Source organism: Odocoileus virginianus, chromosome 5 (assembly GCF_023699985.2).
Source record: "Odocoileus virginianus isolate 20LAN1187 ecotype Illinois chromosome 5, Ovbor_1.2, whole genome shotgun sequence".
Lineage (NCBI taxonomy): Eukaryota > Metazoa > Chordata > Mammalia > Artiodactyla > Cervidae > Odocoileus > Odocoileus virginianus.
Window position 1 is genome coordinate 86,789,144 of NC_069678.1, and position 22,634 is coordinate 86,811,777.

Genomic DNA, 22,634 nt, shown 5'->3' on the forward strand with positions numbered 1-22,634 from the left:
GTTTACATCATTGTTTCCACATAGAGGGCGGAGCCCCACAGGTCCTTGTTACGGTTTCAAAGAGCCAGCGGTCACTGGCTGCTGTCACTTTCCAACACCAGCCACCCCTCGTCCCCAGATCGGAGCGTTGAAGACCCAAAAAGACAAGTCAGACTCCCTGTGGACACGAAAGAACAATTTAAAACCCGAGGGCCAGCACAACTGCCTTTGTGTTCCAGTGCCGCCGGGGGACCATGAGCGGGGCATCTACCGCCTGGTCTGGCCTGGGTGCCTTCCAGGCCTTATTTCCCCGTCTACTCTACAAAGGTACCCACAGAGCCTGTGTACAGATGGGGAAATGAGGCTCAGGAGTTCAGTAAATCATCCACGGTCCCACAGCCAAGCCCAGCAAGGCGGGGACTTGAATCCAGGGCTGATGCTGGCCTGTCCCTTTGGTGACACGAGGCCCTTTGGGCCAAACATCTTCTCTGAGGTGGGCTGCCCAGGAAGCTCCCTTTGTCTTCTGGGAAATGCACCCCAGGCCTGGACCAGACACTCCGACAGAGGCTTGAGCGGGTGTGTAGGGGGGTGTGGGGCAGGCACCTGTTGGACTGCTCCGGGACCACCTCGAACATGCTGATGTGGAGCGTCTGGTTGAGCGGGTGGGTGCTGGGCAGCTTGTAAATCCGGAACTCCGCGGCCGTGACGGCCTCCCCGGCCGGGATCTGAGTCAAGTCAAAGCGGAACTCCTTCCAGTGGGGCTCCTGGTGGCCCAGGGCGGGGTCGCGCTCCACTGCAAGGCAGAGTGGGGCTGGTGGTCACTCGTGGTTCGGGCTTGGGCTCCAGGGTGGGAGCCGGGGGCCTGGGCAGTCTGGGCGGGCCTGACTCCCTCCTCAAGAACGGGCTTGTCCCAGCTCTGCCTCCTGGGTGCTCAGAGGGCCCCGAGAGCCGTGTGGTGAGATGCCTGGCTCAGCACCCGGCACGTGCGGTGCCACAGGGCAGCGTCCACGTCTGGCCCCCGAGCCCCAAACCTGGCCTGCCCCGCTCAGCATCCTGCTGGACCCACAGATGGGGTACAGGACAGGTCCCTCCTCTGGGGAGACAGATAAGACCCAAGGCTGAAAAGAGACGTAGCTGAGTGCATTTTAGTGGGACGAGGGCTCCCAGAGCCTGCTGGTGTCTGGATGGCAGGGGAGGGGAGACTGGGCGTGTAGCTGACTTCGAGAGCTGGGCCTTGGGGGTGAGAGTGGATGTGCCATGACGTCAAGGGAGAGGAAACCATAGCGCCAGGGACCAGCATGAGCAATGGCCGAGAGCTGAGGGACACTGGCCCCAGCAGGGAAAATAGTAGCCGTGACACCCAGCAAAGGGTGAGAGGAACAAGCGGAAGGAGGAGGGGGACCTGAGGGAGATGAGGAAAGGACCAGAAGGCGAGGTAGGATGACAGCTCCCAAAGATGCTGTGTTAAGCGTGGGGGAAATTGAAGGGTCCCATGGCATGATCTGAGGGGGCTTCCTGGAGGAGGTGACATCTGAACTGGCCTTGAAGGACAGGAAGGAGTCTTGGGAGGACAGGCTTTCTAGGCAGAGGGGACCGCTATGCACAGGTGTGCAGAGCTGGGGCTCGGGGTGTGAGTCTGGCTGTGGCCTAAATGCGAGGGCTGGAATCCTGGCCTCGGAGCGTGGGCTGTGCTCTGACCAGTGGAGGGCCAGGGTTCTGGGCAGCAGGGAGCTGTGGTCTGAGGGTGGAGTGGAAGCTGTGTGTGGAGGCGAGGGTAAAGCCCAGACTGCAGGGACCTGAGGCGAGCTGGTGGCGCGGCTGCTCTCACAGTCTGGGCGGGAGACCGCAGGAGTGGAGTAAACCCCACATTTCCCCAGCTGCCGGAAATGCCCAGGACAGTATATTTAGGGCATCTCACTTTAGCCTCCTGTCACTTTCAAACACTAAAAATCTGTGTTTCCACAAAGCAGGGGCGGGAGCCGCCCTAAGCCTTCCCCTAAAACCAACACTGAGATTTTAATTACATGTTTGTGAGTCTTTTTAAAAATTCTCTCTCTGGCTACTGGACTCAGCGACCACAAGTCACCAGGCTGGTGGTGGAGGAGGATGTGGGAGCACTTCCTGTCCTCGCGGTGGGGACCTGGTCCAGGGATGGGCAAACAGCTGTGCTGGGTGGGGCCGGTGGACACACATGTTTGGGAAGGAGATGGGCTTTTCATCCCCAGACCAGGGAGGAGGGAACAGAACCTCCATCGTCTGTCGGGGGCTGGACCCGCAGCAAATGCCCACCCATGAGCCAGGCTGTTTCGTGGGCAGCATGACATGGGCAGATCCAGGTCCTTCCACACAGGCAGGATGTGGAGGGCAGGGTTCTGGACCTTTACTGAGTGATGCTCACTATGAATATCACCACATGAGTCCCCTCCTCCCTACAGACGCACACACACAGCTCTGGGGACAATTTCCATGGATTAGGTAACTGCAGAGACCACCTCTGTTACATGGCTATGGCAACAGCCCTGATCTGCAGGATGAAATAGGTCCAGGCTGTTAGCTGTTCCCGGGAGTGACCCTGAGAATGAAAAGGGGTCCCCCAGCCATGCCCTGTGCCGGACACCTCTCAAAGCATCCTTGAGTGTATCTGCCCCCAAGGCACAGAGGGGGCTGACAGGTGGGTCCCTGGGAACCTGTCTGCAGGCCTGACACTGACTCACGTTGGATCCAGGACTGAGGGAACCATCACGAACCTGCCAGCTCCATGGACACCAAGCTCCGCGGTCTCCGCATCCTTTGCTGACCTGGGGGCCCACATGTGCTGGGTCCAGAGAGCCCTGTTCCCCTGGACTGACCTCAGCTCCCAGCTTCTGTGCTGTGGGTTTGTGAAAGCAATGCCCACCCAACCCCCACCCCATAGTTCCCGCACAGGAAACAGCCTGCCCCAGCTGTTCCAGGCAAGCACTAGCGGTGGGACATTTTTAGGAAAATGATTTTCATCAGAAATGGATAAAACTTCTGAGATGAGGCAATAAACTAAATATTACTGTCACTAGCCAAAGGAGAGCCCTCCCCCGCCCCCCACCCTGCCCCGCTTTCTTTGCTGGAACCTGTGCATGTATGGCTTTTCAGCAGTTGCTTCTGTGGATTAGGGAAGATGGTTCTTAGATGCCGGTGTTAAGGAGCAGCATTTATTGAGACTTGCATGTTCCCTATGGTAGTTCCCGGGCTGGCTGCCCCTGCTCTAGCCACTAAAACAGCACTGAGGGGCGGAGATGCTCTGATCTCCAACTGGGGCTTCTGATCTTAGCCCTGACTCTGTCAGCAACCAGGTACTTCCTGTGGTTGGCCTCAGCCTGCGCGCCTGGGAAGTGGGGGGAGATCCTAGGGTCCTTTCCACACAGGGCTGTGGGAGGGCTTTGTAAAGTGCAGGGATCACGGGATAGGAGCGAAGGCCATTCCTTAGGAGGTGAGAGGGGGGTTAACCGCTAATTTCCTCACCTAACAGACATAACAAGTAAGGACATCTTGCCAGCACCAATGGGGGTTTCATGTGTGACTCAAGAGCCATAGAAGATGAAAGATAGGCATTCAGCTTTATTCTTCTAAATAAATTATGGGATGAAGGATTATATCATAAAAATATATCAGTGCAACTGAAAGGCATTTGGATAGCTTCAGAGGGCCTCCTTTCCACCTGCCTGACCTTTATGAAGACACTTGATCCTCTGGGTCTCAGAATCCACATCTACAAATGACCATTTGATACAGAAATGAAATGAAAGTGTCCAAAGCCCTGTCTGTTCCTGTGGCCGCAGTTGGTTGTGGCCCGGCACATGCTTCTATCTGATTATTCAGGAGCATTTCCTTATCAGTGCACACTCATGCCCAGCCTCCACTTTCCCCTCTAACCAAGGTCTGGAATCTCCCAAAGATGCCCAGGCCAGGAGAGGCAGTCCCCCTGCCACGCCAGTAGGGCCGTCCACTGCGTTCTGGCTCGGGCATAAAGCAACACCTGGCTTTTTCTGTATGAATGTGCTGACGATTCCAGAACACCAGATCTCAAGGAAGAAAGATCACTGCACACAGTCTTCTCCCACTTTCATGCACGTGTGGAGACGGAACCCAGGAGTTCTGGCTGTCCTCTGGGCTCTTTCCACTGCAGTGGCCCTCCACCATCCAGTGCTGCAAAAACGGCATAACCTCCCCACCTCGGAGTTGACCTGGCCCTGCTTCCCACCCTGCTGCAGCTGTGGGATGCTCTGTAGAAGGAATTCAGGGGAAAGGCCAAGGTCTGTACAATGTGATTTCTTGGGTTTTCCCGGTAAAATTTGCTGCTGGTTGTGGAGTTGGGAAGTTCATTCCCGGGTCTCCTAGCAGATTCAGACAGGCAGCGAGGGGGACAGGTGGGGGTGCTGCAGGGCAGGAGGTGGTCCCTGCTTGACCTATGTTCTGGCTCCTGGCCATCTGAGATAAGTCCTGCCAGGAATCCTGTTTCTGTGAATGTCCTGGAGGGGACTGCTGATGTTTGAAGCAAGGTTTCTGGGTAGTAAATTATTCTTTCCATCTGCAGAATCTGGGGTAGGAATTCCTAATCTTGCATGGGGGTGAGTGTCCCATAATTTTGCCTTTGGGCACGTGGGAGAAGACCCCTGCCTATGCTGTCTTCTCACGCTCTGGAGGTTTTCTAAGAACACTCATTTTCCATCATTTTTCCCTGGGCATATCTGGGAACATTAATTAATTCATTTATGCAACACATTTGAAAGCTGTGCTTATTGTATGCAAGTCCATACTTTGGCACTGGGGAAACTGCAGTCAAGGAGACAGGCCAGCCCCTGTGCCCGTTGAGTTTACGCGCAGTGGGGAAGTCAGGTAGAAGACAGACAATCATTGTAAGCGAGGAGTCCTGTGAAGGACAGGAAGAGGGGGTGAAAAGAGGGCATGTGGGGTCACTTTATGCTTCTAACTTTTATTTTGTAGTGATTTTTGATTTTGAGATTAAGAGAAAAATTGTTGCAAGAACAGTAAGAGACTTTCCATATTTCTTACCCAACTTTCCCTAATGATGACATTTTACATAACCAAACCACAGTACAGTGTTCAAAACCAGGAAACTGATATTGGTACAATACTATTAAGTACATTATAGACCTTTCTAGAATTTTGCCAGTTTTCCCACGTATGTCCTTTTTCTGTTCCAGGATTCCATCCCGGATACCTCATCACATTTCCTTGTTAGGGCTCCCTGATCTGCTTTGACCTGTAACAAGTGCTAAGCCATTCTTTGTCTTTCATGCCCTTGCCATCATGAAGGTCATCGGTCAGGTATGTGGTAGACTGTCCCTCAGTTTGGGTTTATCTGATGTGTTCTTGCATTCTCATTATTAAATTGAAGTTACAGATTTTGGAGATGAACACCATGGATATAATGTCCCCTTCTAAGCACATCAATAGAATGACATAATGTCAACATGTATTATTACTAGTGATTACAAATTCTTTGATTAATGGTATCTGCCAGGTATCTTCACTGTAATGTCATTATTTTTCTTTTGGAAATGATAAATATCTTGAGGGAGAAACACTGAGATTTGTGCTTATATCCTGTTTTTCCTCACACTTTTGCCTGCTAATTTTAGTACCCACAAGTGGCTCTTGCCTGTAGCAATTATTACTGTATTATCTGCAATAGTGATTTTCTGTTTCCTTCTTTCCCTCTACATTTCTTAATTGGAATTCCTTTGAAAAGAAGACTTTTCCTTCCTCCCATAATTATCCGTTTATTTATTTCTATCATTATGGGTTCATGCACATTTAATTTACTCTATGGGTTAGCAACTGAACCATAACAACAAATCCTAACCCATGCATAAACATATGTCTGTATTTATTTCTATTTTTCTGGATATATCTATTTTAAAAATTGGAGTTATAGTTCTGGTTCAGTGTGGGGTTACTTTAGATGTGGTATTTTGGAGAAATCTTTCAATTAAGACATTCTAAGATGAGACCAAGCACTTGTGTTGCTGGCAGGCAGGCAAAATGGCATAATCCCCATGGAGGGGAATCTGGCAACATTTAGCAAAATGATACATGTTTTGACTTAGACATCTCACTTCTTAAAAATTGTCCCAAAGGTACGATACAAAAGATGTACATACAAGACTGTTACAGCCCAATTTTGTAATGTGTTACAGAAAAACACTGGAAGCAATCCAAATGTTTATCAGTAGGAGATGGAATAACCGAACCATGGTACCTCTTCATGATGGGGTGCTAAAGAGCTGTAAATTAGAACAAAGAGATCATCTATATTCTGCAAGAAAGTGATCTCCAGAGGATAGTTCTATTTTAAAAAGAAATAAGGGGAACAGTAAAGATAAGACGCCTTTTATCTAAGAACGTGTCAAAATACAAATATTAGGGGCTGCCCTGGTGGCACAGAGGTTAAGAAGCTGCCTGCCAAAGCAGGAGACAGGGTGAGACCCCTGATCTGGGAAGACCCCAATCCCACAGGCTGCGGAGCAACTTAGCCCGCGTGCCCTAACTATTGAGCCTGTGCCCTAGGGCCCAGGAGCCGCAGCCACTGAGCCCACGTACCACAACTGCTGAAGCCCATGTGCCCTAGAGCCCGTGCTCCGCAACAAGAGAAGCCAGCGGCAATCAGAGGCTTGCAAACCGCAACTAGTGAGTGGCCCACACTCACTTAAACTAGAGAAAAGCCCATGCAGCAATGAAGACCCAGGGCAACCAAAAATAAATTAATAAATACATTAAAAAATAAAATTTTATAAAAATGCATACATGTCATATGTATATATATATATGCAATTTTATTCTTTAAATAGAGAGATAAACTACAAACTAGTAAGTTTATTAAAAATAGTGGGAGTGGGTGAAATAGACGAAGGGGACTAAGAGGTACAATCTGCAGTTATAATAAATAAATCATGGGGTATAATATATAGCATAAAGAATATGTTCAGTAATTTTATAATAAATTTGTATGCAAACAAAAGGTTATTAGACTTATGGTGATCACGTATGTATGCAAATGTCAAATTTCTAGGTAGCATACTTGAAACTAACACACTATTGTATGTCAACTATATTTCAATTAAGAAAAAATAAGTTGTTGGACTTCCCTGGCAGTCCAATGGGAAAGAATTCGCTTGCCAGTGCAGAGGACATGGGTTTGATCCCTGTCCAGGAAGATTCCACATCCTGAAGCACAACTAAGCCTGTGCTCCACAAGAGAAGTCACCGCAATGTGAAGTCCTGGCACTGCAGCTAGAGAGTTGCCCCTGCTGGCTGCAACTAGAGAAAGCTGGCCAGCAGCAGTGAAGACCCAGCAGAATCAAAATTAAATAAATTAATTCATTTAAAAAAATGTAGTTACCTTTTGTGGGAGGAAGAGAACAGAGACATAATGTACGAGGCAGGCATGGAAGCTAGGTCTCTCCAAATGTCTCTTGCTTTGTAAATTTTATAACTATTTCACATAAGTATAAAACAAAAATAATTCAAAATATAAAACCAAAAAGTAATACCAAACACTAAAATGCAAAATAATAAACAAATGGTGGGTGTATTGAGTTGGTGGCTTAACCACACAGTGAGGAATTATTTCAAGTAATTTTCAAACAGAGTAACTTGACTGTATATCTCTAGTAGAATACCTTAAGGACAAATTTAAAATAAATCTTAATTTTTCAGTAAGCACATTGCTATGACGATGATGTTATTCTATACCTATTATAGAGCTGGACATGAATTAGTGACTAAACAACAGCAACAATCATATTAATGTTGTTAGGACCAACCAAATTATTCAGTGCAAGAGAAAATAGAAAAATAAAACATGAAAAAAGCATTTAAGTAAAAGTCTATTATCCTAAGCTTGAATTGGAAATATTAGTTTGAGGGATAGACTGAGAGCTGGAGACTGACATGTACATGCTACTATATTTAAAATAGATAACCAACAATGACCAACCCAGCCAACTCTGCTTAATATTCTGTAATAACCTAAAGGGGAAACGAACTTGAAAAAGACACATGTATATATATAACTAAATCAGGTTTCTGTACAGCAGAAATTAAAACATTATAAATCAATTATACTTTGATAAATTTTTTAAAAAAGAAAATGCAATCTTCTGCCCTGTCTGAATCTTCTTCCTGCCCTCAAGCCCTTCCCCAGCCCCTCAGGGCCCACGGGAAGGTCTTAAGCTTGGCTCTGCTTCGAGGCCTCTCAAGCTGGCCCGGCTCATCCTCATGGTCTCCTGGGCCTCCTTGAAGAGGAGACCCCCCCTTGAAGCCCTCTCTGGGGGGTTGCCCCATCCCACCAAGCATGAAGGCCATTTTCTTCTCGGTCCAGCTGTAACAGCCCCCTTGCCCTCCCCTGACCCCACACACCAGCCTGCCAGTCTCTCCCTTTCCCCGTCCCGGGGTCCCCATCCCTGGCTCATCTGTCCTCTGGACGGTGACCAGTTTGAGGACAGAGACTGAACAATTGGGTGGAAACGGGAGGCCTCTGAGGTCTGCTCCTCCAGCCTCTCGTGTCCCCGGGGCCCAGAGAGGGGATGTCTGGCCCCTCTTCCCAAGGGCTCCTGGTTCCCAGGACAGCGACTCAGTGTCCAGCGTGGAGCCCCTGAACTGGGGCGTCCTGCTGGTCTGGGAGTGGCTTCCAGGTCACCTCGGGCCTCCATCTGAAGCCACCCATGTTCTCACTTCTCTGCGGGACTCGCCTCTGTTCACAGTCCGACAAGGAGGACAGGCTCCCTCAGGGCCCCGGAGGCGAACGGGCCGGGCCTGTCTGGCTGGTCCCACCGGTAAGGAGGCCAAGGGGCCCCTCAGACCTAAGACAAGACCTAGGCTCGGTGGCCCCAGGTCCCGGGGGAGCTGCGGACTCCATCACCTCCCGGTTCTGCCTCCTGCAGGGCTCCCGCCCACCCAGGAATCTCAGCGCCACCGAGAGCAGGCCCCTGCTTCACTCTGGGGCATTTTTAGTCAGCTCTCGTTGCTGACTTTTTCAGGACCTGCTTCCATAAATGGCTCCATGCTCATAATTACCATCCAGACCTCAGCCGGCTTCAGAGCCCAAATTAAAAGGGGCACCCGCCCGCCGCACCACATCAAGCCTGTCACGGCCAAAAATAGATCCCAGGAGATGTGAGCAAGGAGGATGCGGCTCCTCCAGGTCAACTAGGGAAAGACCTCAACTGTGGGGCTTTCCAGAAGGACGTGGTCATGGTGACACACGCCCTTGGTCCTGCGGGGAGCGCGTGCCCGTGAGGACTGGCCGTGTGCTCCCTCCCTGAGCCTGCCTCACCCCGGGGTGGGGGGGCATCAGCGGCCAGGGAGGGCAGGGGGCACATTCTTTGGTGGGAGCTGGAAAGGCCTTTGCAGCCACCTGCATAGATGAGGAAACTGAGGCCCAGAGGGGCAGAGGATCACCGGGCGTCAGGTGTCAGGTTAGGGGCCCTTCACGTGGAATTGCAGACTTGGAGCCCATGTGATATAAGTGGCCCCAGATTTGCTCTGGTGGTGATACTGGGATGGGGGGGTCACCTGTTTGCAAGGTTCTTCCATCAACAGGTGCCTGAGAGCGACCTCCTGAGGCCACGGTCCTCCAGGCAGGGCCCTGCGGGGACTCGGGTCCCAGGGGAGGGGAGGGTGATCCGCACAGATGGGGAGGCTGGCCCTGCTCTGTGTTCCTTCTCCTGGCTCTTGGTGCTCCCTGACCCCTGCTGCTGCTTCCCCTCAGCGTCACCAGTCTGCCCTGAGAGCTGGCCTCGGGGCGGGGCTGGGGGGGGGGTTTGGCTGGGGGTGTGTTTTGCCATGAGACTCATGTTTGGTCCCTGTTCTCAGGTTATTCATAGCTTCCTGGGGGGGAGGTGGCAAAAAGACAGGTTAGATGTGCCCCCAGATCATACAGGCAGAATCCTAAGAAACAAGTGATCAAGGGTGAGGGTTCTGATCATGGAAGCAGTCTGTCTCCTTGGGAGGAGCGGGGTAGGAAGAGTCAGACTTATGTAAACCCCTGCCCATCCTTTGTAGAAGAAACGGAGGTGAGTGTTCTCTATGCAGAGGGTACAATGTGAGCAAGGGCTCAGAAATAGGATGTGATACATCAGTTCCCACATATTATTCTCCTACTGTGCATCTGACCTAAGAGCATGTATCACCGATCCTACACAACCCGGGAGGTCGTCCTTATGAACCTTGTTTTAAAGTGAAGGAAACGAGGTGCAGAGACTTTAAAAGGAAGCTGTATGATGTCTCACAGCTCCCAAGTGGCGCTGCCAGGATGAAAATCCAGGTTTAGTATACCTGTGTATAAGGATATGTACAAGGATATTTAGACAGTTCTATGTACAACCCCAAACTGGAAACAACCCAAATGTCCCAAATAAGAATGGTTTACAATGCAAGACAACTCATTTATATTGAACAATATTTACAACAGAAACATGGATGAATCTCAATAAAAACTTGTTGTGTGAAAGACCCAGAGTATGTGCTATGGTTCCATTGACATGAAGCTCAAGAGCAGACCAAAGGACTGGCTGGTGACAGAAATCAGAGAGTGGCTCTGCCTGAGGGGATGGGTTGGTAGGAGGAGGGTTCCCAGGGGCACTCATTCTGCATGTTCCTCTGCAAACTGAATTTTGTACAGTGCGCATGCTTTATCTCTAAATCCCAAAACAATAAAGACACTTTAAAAATAGGATTCTCAGTTTACAACATACATTCAACTCAGTCCAATTCAGCAGCATGCACTGCACCTAATGATAGTCCCTGGGCTGGGGGGAGAGGCCACTTCTGTGTAGGACAAGAGCAGAAGATACACAGGCTGGAAGATGACCAGCTGTGTGGCCTCAGGAAAACCGCCTAACTTCTCTGAGCCTTTGAAAACAAAGACGTGACAGTACTTGTGAGATGAGATGAAAGGACAGACGTGGAGGGTCTCGGCACGTGCTCGTCACTGGGTGTCAGCTCACACAATCCCTGAGCAGCCTCCAGGGGGGAACCGTGAGTATCTCCGTTTACAGCGGAGGAGACTGAGGTTCCGAGAGGCGGACTGGAGAGTCCAGATCACACTGAGAGTAGGAGGCGGAGTCAAGATGCAAATTCCGGGCCCAGGTCAGAACCCCCCGCCCAGTCCTGCCTGTCCTCACGCTGTCCATCCCCTCCCGACACCCAGAGAGGGCGGCCCCGTAGACCAGTGACCGTCACCTCGCGGCTGACGCACGTGCGTCTCTCCCACTAGAAGGCCAGCTCCACAGGAGGGCCTTTGCTTCCTTCCCTCTTATGTTCCAGGAGCTGGAATGGAGCCTGGACAGAGCAAGCACCACACGACGGTTTGTTGAGTGAATTCAGGAAAATATCAAAGAATTCAGTAGTAAGGAACCAAAGTAAGTGACCCCGGGGCTCATGGGGGTGAAGGGTCACCCCTTCAAGGTCAGGGGCTGAACAGGCCCCGGGCAGGCCCCTCACCCCCACGGAGTCCTGCCTCCCTGAATCCAAGAGCCTCAGCTCCTTCCCACCCCTCTCCTCAGCTGCCCGGGCCCACGGGAATGAGTGAGTCCAGCTCAGGGAAGGGTCAGGATAAAGGAGAAGACAGTCCCATTCAGTTCTGACTACACGTCAGCCTGCAGTGCCGTTTGTGCCTCAGTTTCCCAGTCTGGAGCATGGGCACCCTCGCTCTGCGGACAGGAGGTGGGGAAGGATTCAGGAGGAACATGAGAGGTGTCTCTCCTGCTTCATTCCTCTCTCCAGAGGGGCCGGGCCGGCCTGAGACACTCGGGGTCCAGCCAGTCACACCTGAGCTGGGCGGAGGGGTGGGCGGTGTGCTGAGACGGGACCAGAAAAGGGGGGGACGTGCAGGAACCCACGGCGGGCCCAGGAGGGCTGAGACCCTGGGTGCTGCCTCCCAGCTCAGGGTCTCCTCCCCGGAGCTCAGGTGACACCAGGGACCAGCTCTGTCCACTCCTCGAGGTCCCAGCCCTATCTCTGTGTCCTGGCCAAGGGGAGCCAAGAGTCCACGGGCGGAGACCGATAGGCAGGCCAGGCGGGGCCCAGCTCTGACCGCAGCCCTGGCCCCCAGCACAGGCCCTGGTAGTCACAACTCGGCCCCGGAAGTGTCCGCTCGGACAGAGGCCCGACCCCTGGACGGGAGCCTTTGAGAGGCCCAGGCTCCCGGGTCCTACGGGTGCTGCTGAGGGTCAGGGCCCAGCAAGCCCCGGGCCTGGCCTCTCAGGAGCCATGAGGTCAGCAGAGGCGAGCTGGAGGCCACAGGTGTGGGAGCCTCGGCGTGGGCGCTGACGCCACAGCGACTCTGCTGTTGGACTCCACGGTGGTCCAGGGCCCGCCGACCTCCAGGAGCCCAGCGCCGGGGCCCCCAAAGCAGGAAACAGCCCTGGTAGGTGCCTAATCCCCACATCAGCCCACGTAATTACCAGTTAAACTGCTCCAACTGAAGGAGTTTTACTAGTGCAATTAGTACATCGGAATAAAGAAGGCCCTCTGACAGCTGGCTGGACCTGCCCACAGACCAGGCTTCCCCTGAACAAAGATCGGCTTGTTAATCCACAGTATCACAGGCCTTAGATCTCCATGAAACATGCAGAGGTGGCGTGGGAAGAAACTGGAATTTGGAATCCACGGTCTGGATGATACCGCAGATGTGCTGTGTAGCCCTGGGTTGCTTATTTAACCTCTCTGAGCCCATGGCTGGTAAAACAGCTTCACAAGTTGCTACATGGATGAAATGAGTATTGAAAGGACTATGGAACTTCAAATGTTAATTTTTATTCAAAAACAGAGACACCTTTGGTTGGCTTTAAAAGTCTGTTTCTGGGTCTCGTGTGTCTATAGACAGGTGGGACATTTCCACACATCCACACCAAGGCTGAGCAGCAGCTGGGAGAGACTGCGGTCAGCACTCACCAGGGCTGGTTTCCTCCTAAAAGGGGGTTGACTTTCTGTTCCTTCCCCTCTATCAATCTATCTCACAACAACTCTGAGGACAGACCATGAAGAGCCCCATTTTACAAGGAGAGATCTGAGGCTCAGAGATGGCAGGGGCTTCCCCAGGACCACACAGCAGAGGCAAGAGGGGAGCCAGGTCCTCCTGAGCTCAGGGTGCTGCTCACTCACAGCAGCAGCGCCCACCAGGGCCATGTACCCCTTGCCCTGGGGGTGCTGGGGAAGAGGGACCTGGGGAAGAGGTGACTCACGCAGATGGAGGGCTCCCGTGGGGGCATTCTCAGGGGGACTGTAACCACAGCTCTTCTTGGTCCTGTGCCCAGAGTCAGCTTGTCCCCAGCACAGAGCTCCAGCCTCAGTTCCACATATGGATGCCTCTGTCCCCAGCTCCCCACCCCGTCCATCTCTAACCACGAAGGTGGCATCTAGAATCCACCAGCCCAAGTCCTGAGCCTGGCACAGGGCTCTCAGCAGAGGTTAACAGCTGCCTCCTGGGGCTCGCTCTCCCACCTGAACCCATCACCAGGTCTGGTTTGAGGGGACAGGCCTCCCAGATTGTCCCCTCTTCTTGCTCTACCATAGGAAGCAAATGGCTGAAGACACACAAAAACTGCTGTCACTCTGACCCCTGGGTCCCTCTGCCGAAACCCCTCTGACAGCTCTTTCCACCATGAAAGCTTGCCCTCCTCACACAGAACTGTCATCTCCGGGATGGAGAGCCAAACAACCTGAGCCTGTCCTGGCTCGGCCACACGGAGGTCACATTGTCCTGAGCAAGATACCGCTTCTCTGAGCCTCACTGTCCTCATCCGGGAGATGGGGATGAGTATCATGTCTGCTGACAGTGTTGCTGGGAGGGTTGCAAGGTGAAGGGAGGCTGGTGGCCCTGGCCAGGGGCCTGTCCCCACTCTGGGTCCCACGGCTTTTCCCACTTGGGCCTGATCTATGGTCCTTGGTCCCCAGGTCTAGCCTGGTGTCTGCCGCAGCCCAGACCCCTGCCCCTCACTGGCCACAGGCAGGAAACAAAGCGGATGGGAGACCTATGTTCATGAATGTAGATTAAAGAAAGTTTAGTTATGGACAAAGTGATCTTTGAGAACTTTAAGGGTAAATGGTTTCACGATTTGGAGAATTTCTGCAGAGAGCAAAAGCTGGGCTTTGCCTGGGAGAACAAAGGGAGTCCAAACTGCCCATCGGGTCATTCACTGGACCTGGACACTCATTCCTGACAAGATAAGTCCCAGACGTGGGCCCAGGGTGACAAGACCACAGTCTCTGCCCCACTGAGCTCAGTCCATGCCTTCCCCTCCCCTGCTCCCACCCCTAGGTGGCCCAGGGAAGAGGCTGCTCAGTGTGGGCTCAGGACATCTGGGTCCTCACCTCAACTCTGGTGCTTTAATGCCTGACAGGGTTTTCCACGTGAACTTTGTCCTGCTCTCCATACCGCCCTTATCACAGGGACAGCATCACGGCCTCTGCTTACTCATCCGTCTCGCCAGGACCAGACTGTCTTCCTGGCACTACCGGGTCCCCCCGACACTACAGGATCTTACGTCGGGGTGTCTGGGGGCGGGTGAAGGTACGCGCCTCTGGACTCACATTCTTCGTCCGTCCCTGTCGGTCCAGCAGCTCACCGACCCCCACATCCCTGAGCCGGGCAGGTTTTCCTCCGCAGGTCCTTGTCCACGACAGCGTGACTCCCCGCCCCCAGCAGGCGCTCCCCCTGCCCGAGGTGGCACACACGCCCCAGTCGCTAGCACTCAGCCCCCGTGGGGCCATTCAGCTCGCTGCCTTCCCCCGGGGTCGCCGCCGCCCGCCCGGGACCCGCGCTCACCCATGTTGACGAAGCTCATGACCAGGTCTGCGCGGCCCAGGCGCCGCTCGGGGGCCCCGCCGTCCTCGTCGTCGTCGCTGGCCACGGCGCGGTACAGGTCGAGCATGAAGAGCGGCGCGGACGCCGGCAGCAGGGCGGCGGGGGGCGCGCGGGGCCGGGGCCGGCCGGGCAGCCCGAGCACCGCCAGGATCTCGCGCTGCAGGTCGCGGCGCTCGCGCGGGCCCAGGCGGCGCTGCGGGCAGCCGAGCAGGGGGCGCGGCCCGGGGACGCCGCCGCCGCTCAGAGCGCACAGCGCCAGGCCCAGCAGCCAGAGCGGCCCGGGGCGCGCGGCCATGGCGGGACGCGGCGGCCTCACCGCGCGCGCATCCGCTCCCAGCGGGGCCCGGGTCGGGGCCGCCCAGACGGCGCGCGGCTGGCCTGGCTTGGGGCCGGCGGGACGGGGCGTGGGTCGCCCGCGAACGCGGCGCGGTCCCTAGAGCTCCCGGACCGTCGGCTGCGGCCGCACCGCCTCGGGAAGGGGCTCCTCCGGGAACCAGGGACGGTCGGCTAGTCTGTCCGTTCCGCTGCGCCCGACAGTCCGGCTGCTGCCGAGGCCGCTCAGCTTAGAGGCGCAGGGAGAGCGGCCGTCGGGTCCGGGGAGGTGCGGGCCGTGTCTGTACCGCTCCGAGGGCCCGCGGCCGCCTCTCAGTCCAGCTGGGAGCCGTCGGGTCCCGCCCCTCGGACCCGACCAATGGGGGTGCGGGGGCGGGGACAAGGCTCTGGGAAGGGGCTCTGTATGGCTGGTGGTGGAGACTTGAGATACAGCTGGTTGTAGATGATCCGGCGAGAAATCAGCAGTCGTGCTGTCGGGGGCCTAGCTGTCGTCCTGGGCTCCCCTCCCTCCCTGGCTGCGCTGTCGGGCGGGCGCGGGGACTGGGCCTGGGGACCCAGGGTAGAATCACGGTCGGGGAGATCAGACCCTGCGCTCCCGCGGAGGCGTGTCCTTCCTTGATCGTCCTGCCGGAGCCGGATCCCAGCTCTTCGTCTGACCCGCGAAGTGACCAGGCAGCCCTGCCTGGTGTGTAGGGGTGTCGCCCTAGGACCCGAAACGTCTCAATCGGGTCTAGAGGTGGAGGGGTTCGCGGGTACCAGCAAAGTGTAGAGAGTGGGTCTCATCCCTCTAGCAGCAGCATCCAGGCCCGAGTTTCCCGTCACTGCAACTGCTGGCCGGCCTTCCGGCGTCTTCCCCTCAGTCCCCTTGCGTGATCCTTTGGGAGCTTCTTCCCGGACATCTGACACGCGTTGGATCACTGCTTCTGGCGAGCCCACCCACCTGGCTCCGGCGCGCTCTCCGTCGGCGTCTCCGGCCGGCCGCCCCAGCAGCTCCAGCAGTCGCGCTGTCATCGCCAGGTTTGCTGTGAGCCCTCTGCACCCCGGTGCGGATCCAGCCGCGCGCGAGGTATGCCTCCGCGGGTCAAGGAGCTCTGGTGTCCTTCCTGATATTTTGCGCATGTTAATTGTCACGGCCCTCAGCGGTTTGAGACAGGGCTCCTCACGAAACTCCTCGATTGACTAGCTCCGCATAGTTCTATCGGTAAAGAGTCTTTCTGCAATACAGGAGACCTGGGTTCGATACTTGGGTCGGGAAGATACTCTGCAGAAGGAAATGGCAACCTACTCCAGTATTCTTGCCTGGAGAATCCCATGGACAGAGCAGCCTGGCAGACTACAGTCAATGGGGTCCCAAGAGCTGTACACCACATAGCGACTAAACCACCACCACCATTCTGCACGGACCCTTCCCTAGGTGCTAATCTCACCTCGATTATTCATTTATGGTTAAGGAGCTGCGCTGGGAGGAAAGTGAAGTCAGTCATGTCTGACTCTTTGCAACCCCACGTACTGTATAGCTCGCCAGTCTCCTCCGTCCTTGGCATTTTCCAGACAAGTGTGCTGGAGTGGATTGCCATTTCCTTCTCCAGAGGATCTTCCCGACGCAGGGATCAAACCCGGGCTTCCCGCATTATAGGCAGACGGTTTACCGTCTGAGCCACCGGGAAGAGACAGGTAAAGTGAGCTGTGAAAGCCGGAATGAACTGGTTAGGAGTGGAGTGTTTCAAGGTAGAAGCAAAAGCTTGTGTGAAGGCCATGACTCCAAAGAGCATAACGACAGCAGATGATAGTTAGCATTGTTTGTGTACCAGCCATGTTCTCTGTCATTTCTTTCCTGATCACACCTTGTTATAGGGGAGTTGCACCCCCCATTCCCCACCTCACTTAACAGATGAGGAGACAGAGGCACCCAGGGGTTAAGGGACTTCCCCCAAGTCACACAGCAGTGGAGCTGGGTTGGAGTAGGTGAGCACGTGAGTGAGCTGTTCAGAGAAGCCTGGAGAGACTGGGGGGCAAGTGGGCAGGTGAGATCTCTGGATTTGCAGATGGTTATGGTGCCCCAATGTGGGTTCAAGATAAAACTTCAAAAATATATGTATGATTTATTTTATCCAATGAAATTCAGATTTCCCCACGATCACTGCAAACTTTAAAATATAGGAAATCTTAAATCCAGTCACTTGCTGGTGTCTTAAGTCCATGCCTAGTTTTCCTTTTACCCAACAGGTAAATCTCTATAAGACTGCTAAACCCGGTAAGAATGCTTCAGACTAACCATTCAAAATGCCCAGGACCTGACCAGAGGCTGGATGCAGAGGGGACTATGGATTGGAGGGAGTATGGCTTCAGGACCTACAGCTGGAGACAGGTACAGTAATGCGAGGGGTCAAGACAACAATGATCCTTTAATAGAGATGGGATGGAGGGCTGTTAGGGTGAACCCATTGGTGACTCCACATGCAGAGGTAGGGGACAGAGTTGGGGGTATCCCCTTGTCAGACTTAGTCAGGGTCTATGAAATCTGCCCTCTTCCTTGTCCCTATGTTCCTGGGCTTCCCTCTGCATTTCCTCTTTGAGCCTGTATGTCACTGGGGGCCTCAGATCTAGCCTGTAATTCTCCCATTGTGTACTGTATAATGCTGGCCTCCCAGCAAGACTGCAAGCAGCCCCAGTGCTGGTCTGATTCTTGTAATGGAAATTATCTCCATTTAGGATAAGTGGAGATGGCTGTGCTCTTGAAACGATGGCCTCACATTCCTATAAACCACTGGGTGCTGATCTGCACTGTGCCCTGAGCCAGAGATGAAGATGCCCAGCTTCCGGCTCTCCAGTGGCCTTCAGCCTCAAGAGTGAACAGTCTTTTTGAAGGCAGAATGGAGGCTGTTCTCTGACAGAGGGGCCAGCAAAGTGTCTGGAAGGGCAGAAAAAGTGGGGACAGGTGATCTGTGAGTGGCATCTTGGAACTCCTGAACTTGAGGGGAACTGACATGGGGAAGGTTTCTTGGAGAGTTCAGTCCAGTCCAACTCAGTCGTGTCCAACTCTCTGTGACCCCATGGACTGCAGCATGCCAGGCCTCCTTGTCCATAACCAACTCTCGGGAGTCTACTCAAACTCATGTCCATTGAGTCGGGGATGCCATCCAACCATCTCATCCTCGGTCGTCCCCTTCTCTTCCCGCCTTCAATCTTCCCCAGCATCAGGGTCTTTTCAAATGAGTCAGTTCTTCACGTCGGGTGGCCAAAGTATTGGAGTTTCAGCTTCAGCATCAGTCCTTCCAATGAATATTCAGGACTTATTTCATTTAGGATGGACTGGTTGGATCGCCTTGCAGTCCAAGGGACTCTCAAGAGTGTTCTCCAACACCACAGTTCAAAAGCATCAATTCTTCGGCGCTCAGCTTTCTTTATGGCCCAACTCTCAAATCCATACATGACTATTGGAAAAACCATAGCCTTGACTAGATGGACCTTTGTTGTCAAAGTAGTGTCTCTGTTTTTTAATATGCTGTCTAGGTTGGTCACAACTTTTTTTCCAGGGAGCAACTGTCTTAATTTCATGGCTGTGGTCACCATCTGCAGTGATTCTGGAGCCCCCCAAAATAAAGTCTGTCACTGTTTCCATTGTTTCCCCATCTATTTGTCATGAAGTGATGGGACCGGATGCCATGATCTTAGTTTTCTGAATGTTGAGTTTTAAGCCAAGCTTTTCACTCTTTCACTTTCATCAAGAGGCTCTTTCGTTCTTCTTCACTTTCTGCCATAAGGGTCATCTGCCTATCTGAGGTTATTGATATTTCTCCCGGCAATCTTGATTCCAGCCTGTGCTTCATCCAGTCCAACATTTCTCATGATGTACTCTCATGGAAGTTAAATAAGCAGGGTGACATTACTCATTTCCTGATTTGGAACCAGCCTGTTGTTCCATGTCCAGAGTCCGGTCAAACAAGGGCCTCCCCAAACACCTGGCAACTTTGTGATCTTAGGCAAGTCACTGAACCTCTCTCAGGCTGTCCCTGATCTAAAAGTGAGGCTCATGATTGCAGGATTATGATGTGAATTATGTAAGAATGTACATAGAGCCTTAGCAGAGCTGGCACACAGCAAGCACTTAATACATGTTAGCTATTGTTATTCAAGGCTCTAGAACCTGCCCTCTATCCTAGCAGACACCAAGTCTGCATTACTTGTTTAGCACTTGAGTCACAAAACTGCAGACTTAACACCTTCCCTGTCATCCCTAAATTTCCCACATGGTCTTGCATACAGGTGTTTATTGAATGGAAATGCACTTTCTGCAGAGTGCACCCTAGCTGAACTTTGTTGCAAAGACTGAGGGAAACCCTGAACTCCTTGGTAAGAAAAACAAGTAACTGTGGTCCAGATTCTGAGAAAATGGAGATCAAGCTCCTTCCAGCATGCTTCTGCAGCTAGGAAGTCTAGAGGGGTAAGCAGATTTTGAGTAAAAAGACCTTCTTACAAAGTTCCAACAGCCTGAAGTTAAACTTGATTCCACAGAGAACAGAGTAAGCAAGCTCTTGCTTCAGAATCCACCAGGCTGCACATCCCTTTTAATTTGGATGTCTGGCCTCAAACAGCTCTGGCAATCATGTGTCCTTCTTACCAAATTCCTGTATCACAAGGGGAGTGTGACCCAATGAGCAAGGATGCAGGTGGCTGAGGATGAGTCCCTCTTACCTCTCAAGTTCTCTAGTTATTTCCTAGTCTAATTCCTGTGTCAGAGTTATATAATATTTGGCTGTTCTAATTATTATAAAGCCAACCAGGGGCTGAATGGAAAAGAACTGGCAGGCTTGGATAGGAAGCCAAGGACTAGATTCAAGGTCCACTTCTGCCGTTTATTTATTATGTGATCTTGGGAAAATTACTTTCTTCTCATTTACTTTCCCATTTGTTTCTGTCTATAAAACAAAGGAGCTAGATTTGATGACCACTTTTGTTTCTACCTCTGAAATCCTATTTATTCTACCATTTAACCAGAAATTTCAGCATACTGTGGGAAACTGGCCCATATTCTGAAGCTCTAAGGCCTGTGATTTCTACAACAGAAATCTTACATACTGGTTATTTGTTTAATAATCTAAGTGGGGTAGATAGCCCTACAGATTTACATTAACAACCGTCTGAGTATTTCTTTGTCCTCTTGTTAAATGAAATTAATGAGAATAAGATATACAAGAAAAAAATTATTAATGAGCTCCATAATTTATCCAAGATATCTGGATTTGAATCATACACTGAAGTAGCTAAAACGCAATCATTCCCCAGAGTAATATGTTATATATAACGTAATGGTTGAGGAAAAAAAAGGCAGGAAATACAAAATATTTGTTACTGCAAGCAAATTTTAATACAAAAGTGTGTCTTGTTTTTAAACAGTTCATTGGTAGAGCTTCAGTTTCTGCCTCAATTAAAACCAATTGAGATAATCACACAGCAACATGGTCGGAGCTGAAGAGGAACAGCAGCTAAAAATCAGGAGCCCCAGACAGCCCCTCTTCATGGTCACTGGGTCAGCTGACTTTATTACGCACAAAAAAAAGACGGAGGAAGCAAACGGGACTTGTCAACAAGTGTGCTGGTGAACTCTTTTAAAGGACGAGCGAGTGTTTGTTTTACGTCCACATTTTCAGAATAGGCTCGTGGAATTCATTCCTCAGTTTGTGGGAAGTTGATCGGCCATTTTAAATAAATAGCAAAAAATGCAGATAAACAAACTGTAATTCAAGATGCCACCAGGGAGTCTCCCTTTGCTGACAGCCTGGGTCCCAGTGAGCACAGGAGTTATTAGTGGCCAGGTTGGATAGGAAGTTATGAACCAGGACTCTTAAAAACCCCAATGTTCTGACGTTTTCTGAGCAGTTACGTTTACCCCTGAATTCTAGCAGCTATTTGTCCTTTAAACACCCAGTACTGAAACAGTATTCAAAGACAGTATTGCAATGAACTCCTTTTGCTGTATCATGTGCAAACATTACCTAGATGAGGTTCCCTCTCTTCAGCTAAAATCACACAACATTAAAAACAATGGAAAAAGCAATCAGAAGTGCCCTCCCCTCGGTTCTCACTAATTGAGGTGTCTGTGATTTACAAAAAAAGAGTTCCTAAACACTGCAGGATTATTTTTTTTTTAATATAATTTATCTTGCTGAGACAGCAAGTCAAGTTTATAAAGAAGATGCATTTAGGAATAATCCTAAAAGATAAAGCAGGTTTACAACCCTGCACCGCGCAGAAACCCTATTTAGAGGCTTTTTTTTTTTAATACACATTTGCATTTTGACCTTTTTGCTTGTTCTCAAATATTTCATTTCTGGGCCCCATCCATTACAGGGTTACCAGGAGGCAAATTTTATCTACATAAATATTCACATGAAAATAGTAACTTACAAAAAGAAAAAAAAATAAGGCAGCTTCATAACACAATTATTCTTTTACACTTTTAACAATATAACTTCTCCCATTCAGAATAAATATACACCCAATGCATGGAGCAGGATCAAAGTGGAGAGAGGCTTGGGGGTGCTTGTACAGTGTTATCGCTTAGGGCCCGGAGTCCTGGGGGAGGCAGTGGTGGTCTTCTTGGACATGGTGGGGATTTTGGAAGGCTTGTTGAGCCCCCTCCTGGAGCTGCCCTGGCCCCCTGCGGCACTGCTCTCCGAAGTGTCTGAACACGCAGACTGTGTCTCTAAAAGGTCAAAGTCAGAAGCATCGCTTCCTCGACGGCTGCTGGCTCGACTCCCGGCCCGACTCCCAGCTCGACTCCCAGGGCGACTGGCTGACTTTTTAGGGTCTGAATTTAAGAATAAAGTGGCAGACTTAATAAAGACAGCACTGGTGGGTGGGCGGAGGGCGTGGTGGTGTGGAGAACAAGAGAACCAGAGGCCAGGGTTCTGACCCTAATACTACCTGATGTGCTGAGTGACCTTGGGCAAACCAGAGTCTTTCTGAATCTCGGTTCTCTCACCTACACAGAAGCTGCCGAAGCCTTTTCTGACTTTGTGCTTCTACCTGAGAAGCGTCCTGAGGACCTGAAAGCAGCTTCTCTCAGCAGCACTGTCGCCTCACACGCCCCCGTGGCGGAGTGGAGCGGGGCTGCCTTGGGGCCTCGGCTCGGAGGAGAGAGCCACACGGCGGACTAAGAACCAGGGGGAGGAGGGCCGGCAAAGAGAGCAGCAAGTGGAAGCCAAAGCCCTGGGTCCCCAGGAGGAATGTCCACAGGTGAGCAGATGTGACCCTCCCCTGACTCTCAGCTCCCAGCAGACATAAATACGGTGTGTTAGGAAGCCCTTCCCTCTCTTACATTCTCCCCTGTACAATTGTTTCTGATGACGAACAGGTGCTGTGGCTTTGGCTGTGGGAGCGCCTGCTCCCGGGAGGCAAGGTTTGAGCCAGCTGTCCTCTGGGAACCGCACCTGTGTTTCTCTCCTTTTCTGCTCCT

General features: G+C 52.0%; 2 protein-coding genes across 2 annotated transcripts in view; both read right to left on the reverse strand.

Moving 5' to 3' along the window:
- Positions 1–71: 71 nt before the first annotated feature.
- On the reverse strand, positions 72–15,473 carry LOC139035092 (bone morphogenetic protein 8A-like). Its single transcript, XM_070467193.1, has 3 exons — positions 14,804–15,473; positions 542–772; positions 72–157 (listed from the first exon to the last, which is right to left on the reverse strand). The coding sequence occupies exons 1-3, from the start codon at positions 15,135–15,137 to the stop codon at positions 72–74; spliced, it is 651 nt and encodes a 216-aa protein (XP_070323294.1). The 5' UTR covers positions 15,138–15,473.
- Positions 15,474–20,520: 5,047 nt separating this feature from the next.
- The window catches only part of MACF1 (microtubule actin crosslinking factor 1), a 338,082-nt gene continuing 335,968 nt past the window's right edge, over positions 20,521–22,634 (reverse strand). The window contains 1 exon segment of the mRNA XM_070468372.1: positions 20,521–21,986. Within this exon segment, the coding sequence (XP_070324473.1) occupies positions 21,730–21,986 (257 nt within the window). The 3' untranslated portion in view covers positions 20,521–21,729.

Coding starts and splice junctions, on each gene's coding strand:
- LOC139035092 (XM_070467193.1), bottom strand. CDS start 15,137: ATGGCCGCGCGCCCCGGGCCGCTCTGGCTGCTGGGCCTGGCGCTGTGC. Junction 773..14,803: donor CATGAGCTTCGTCAACATGG/GTGAGCGCGGGT, acceptor TCTGCCTTGCAG/TGGAGCGCGACCCCGCCCTG. Junction 158..541: donor ACACACCCGCTCAAGCCTCT/GTCGGAGTGTCT, acceptor TCGTGTCCACAG/GGAGTCTGACTTGTCTTTTT.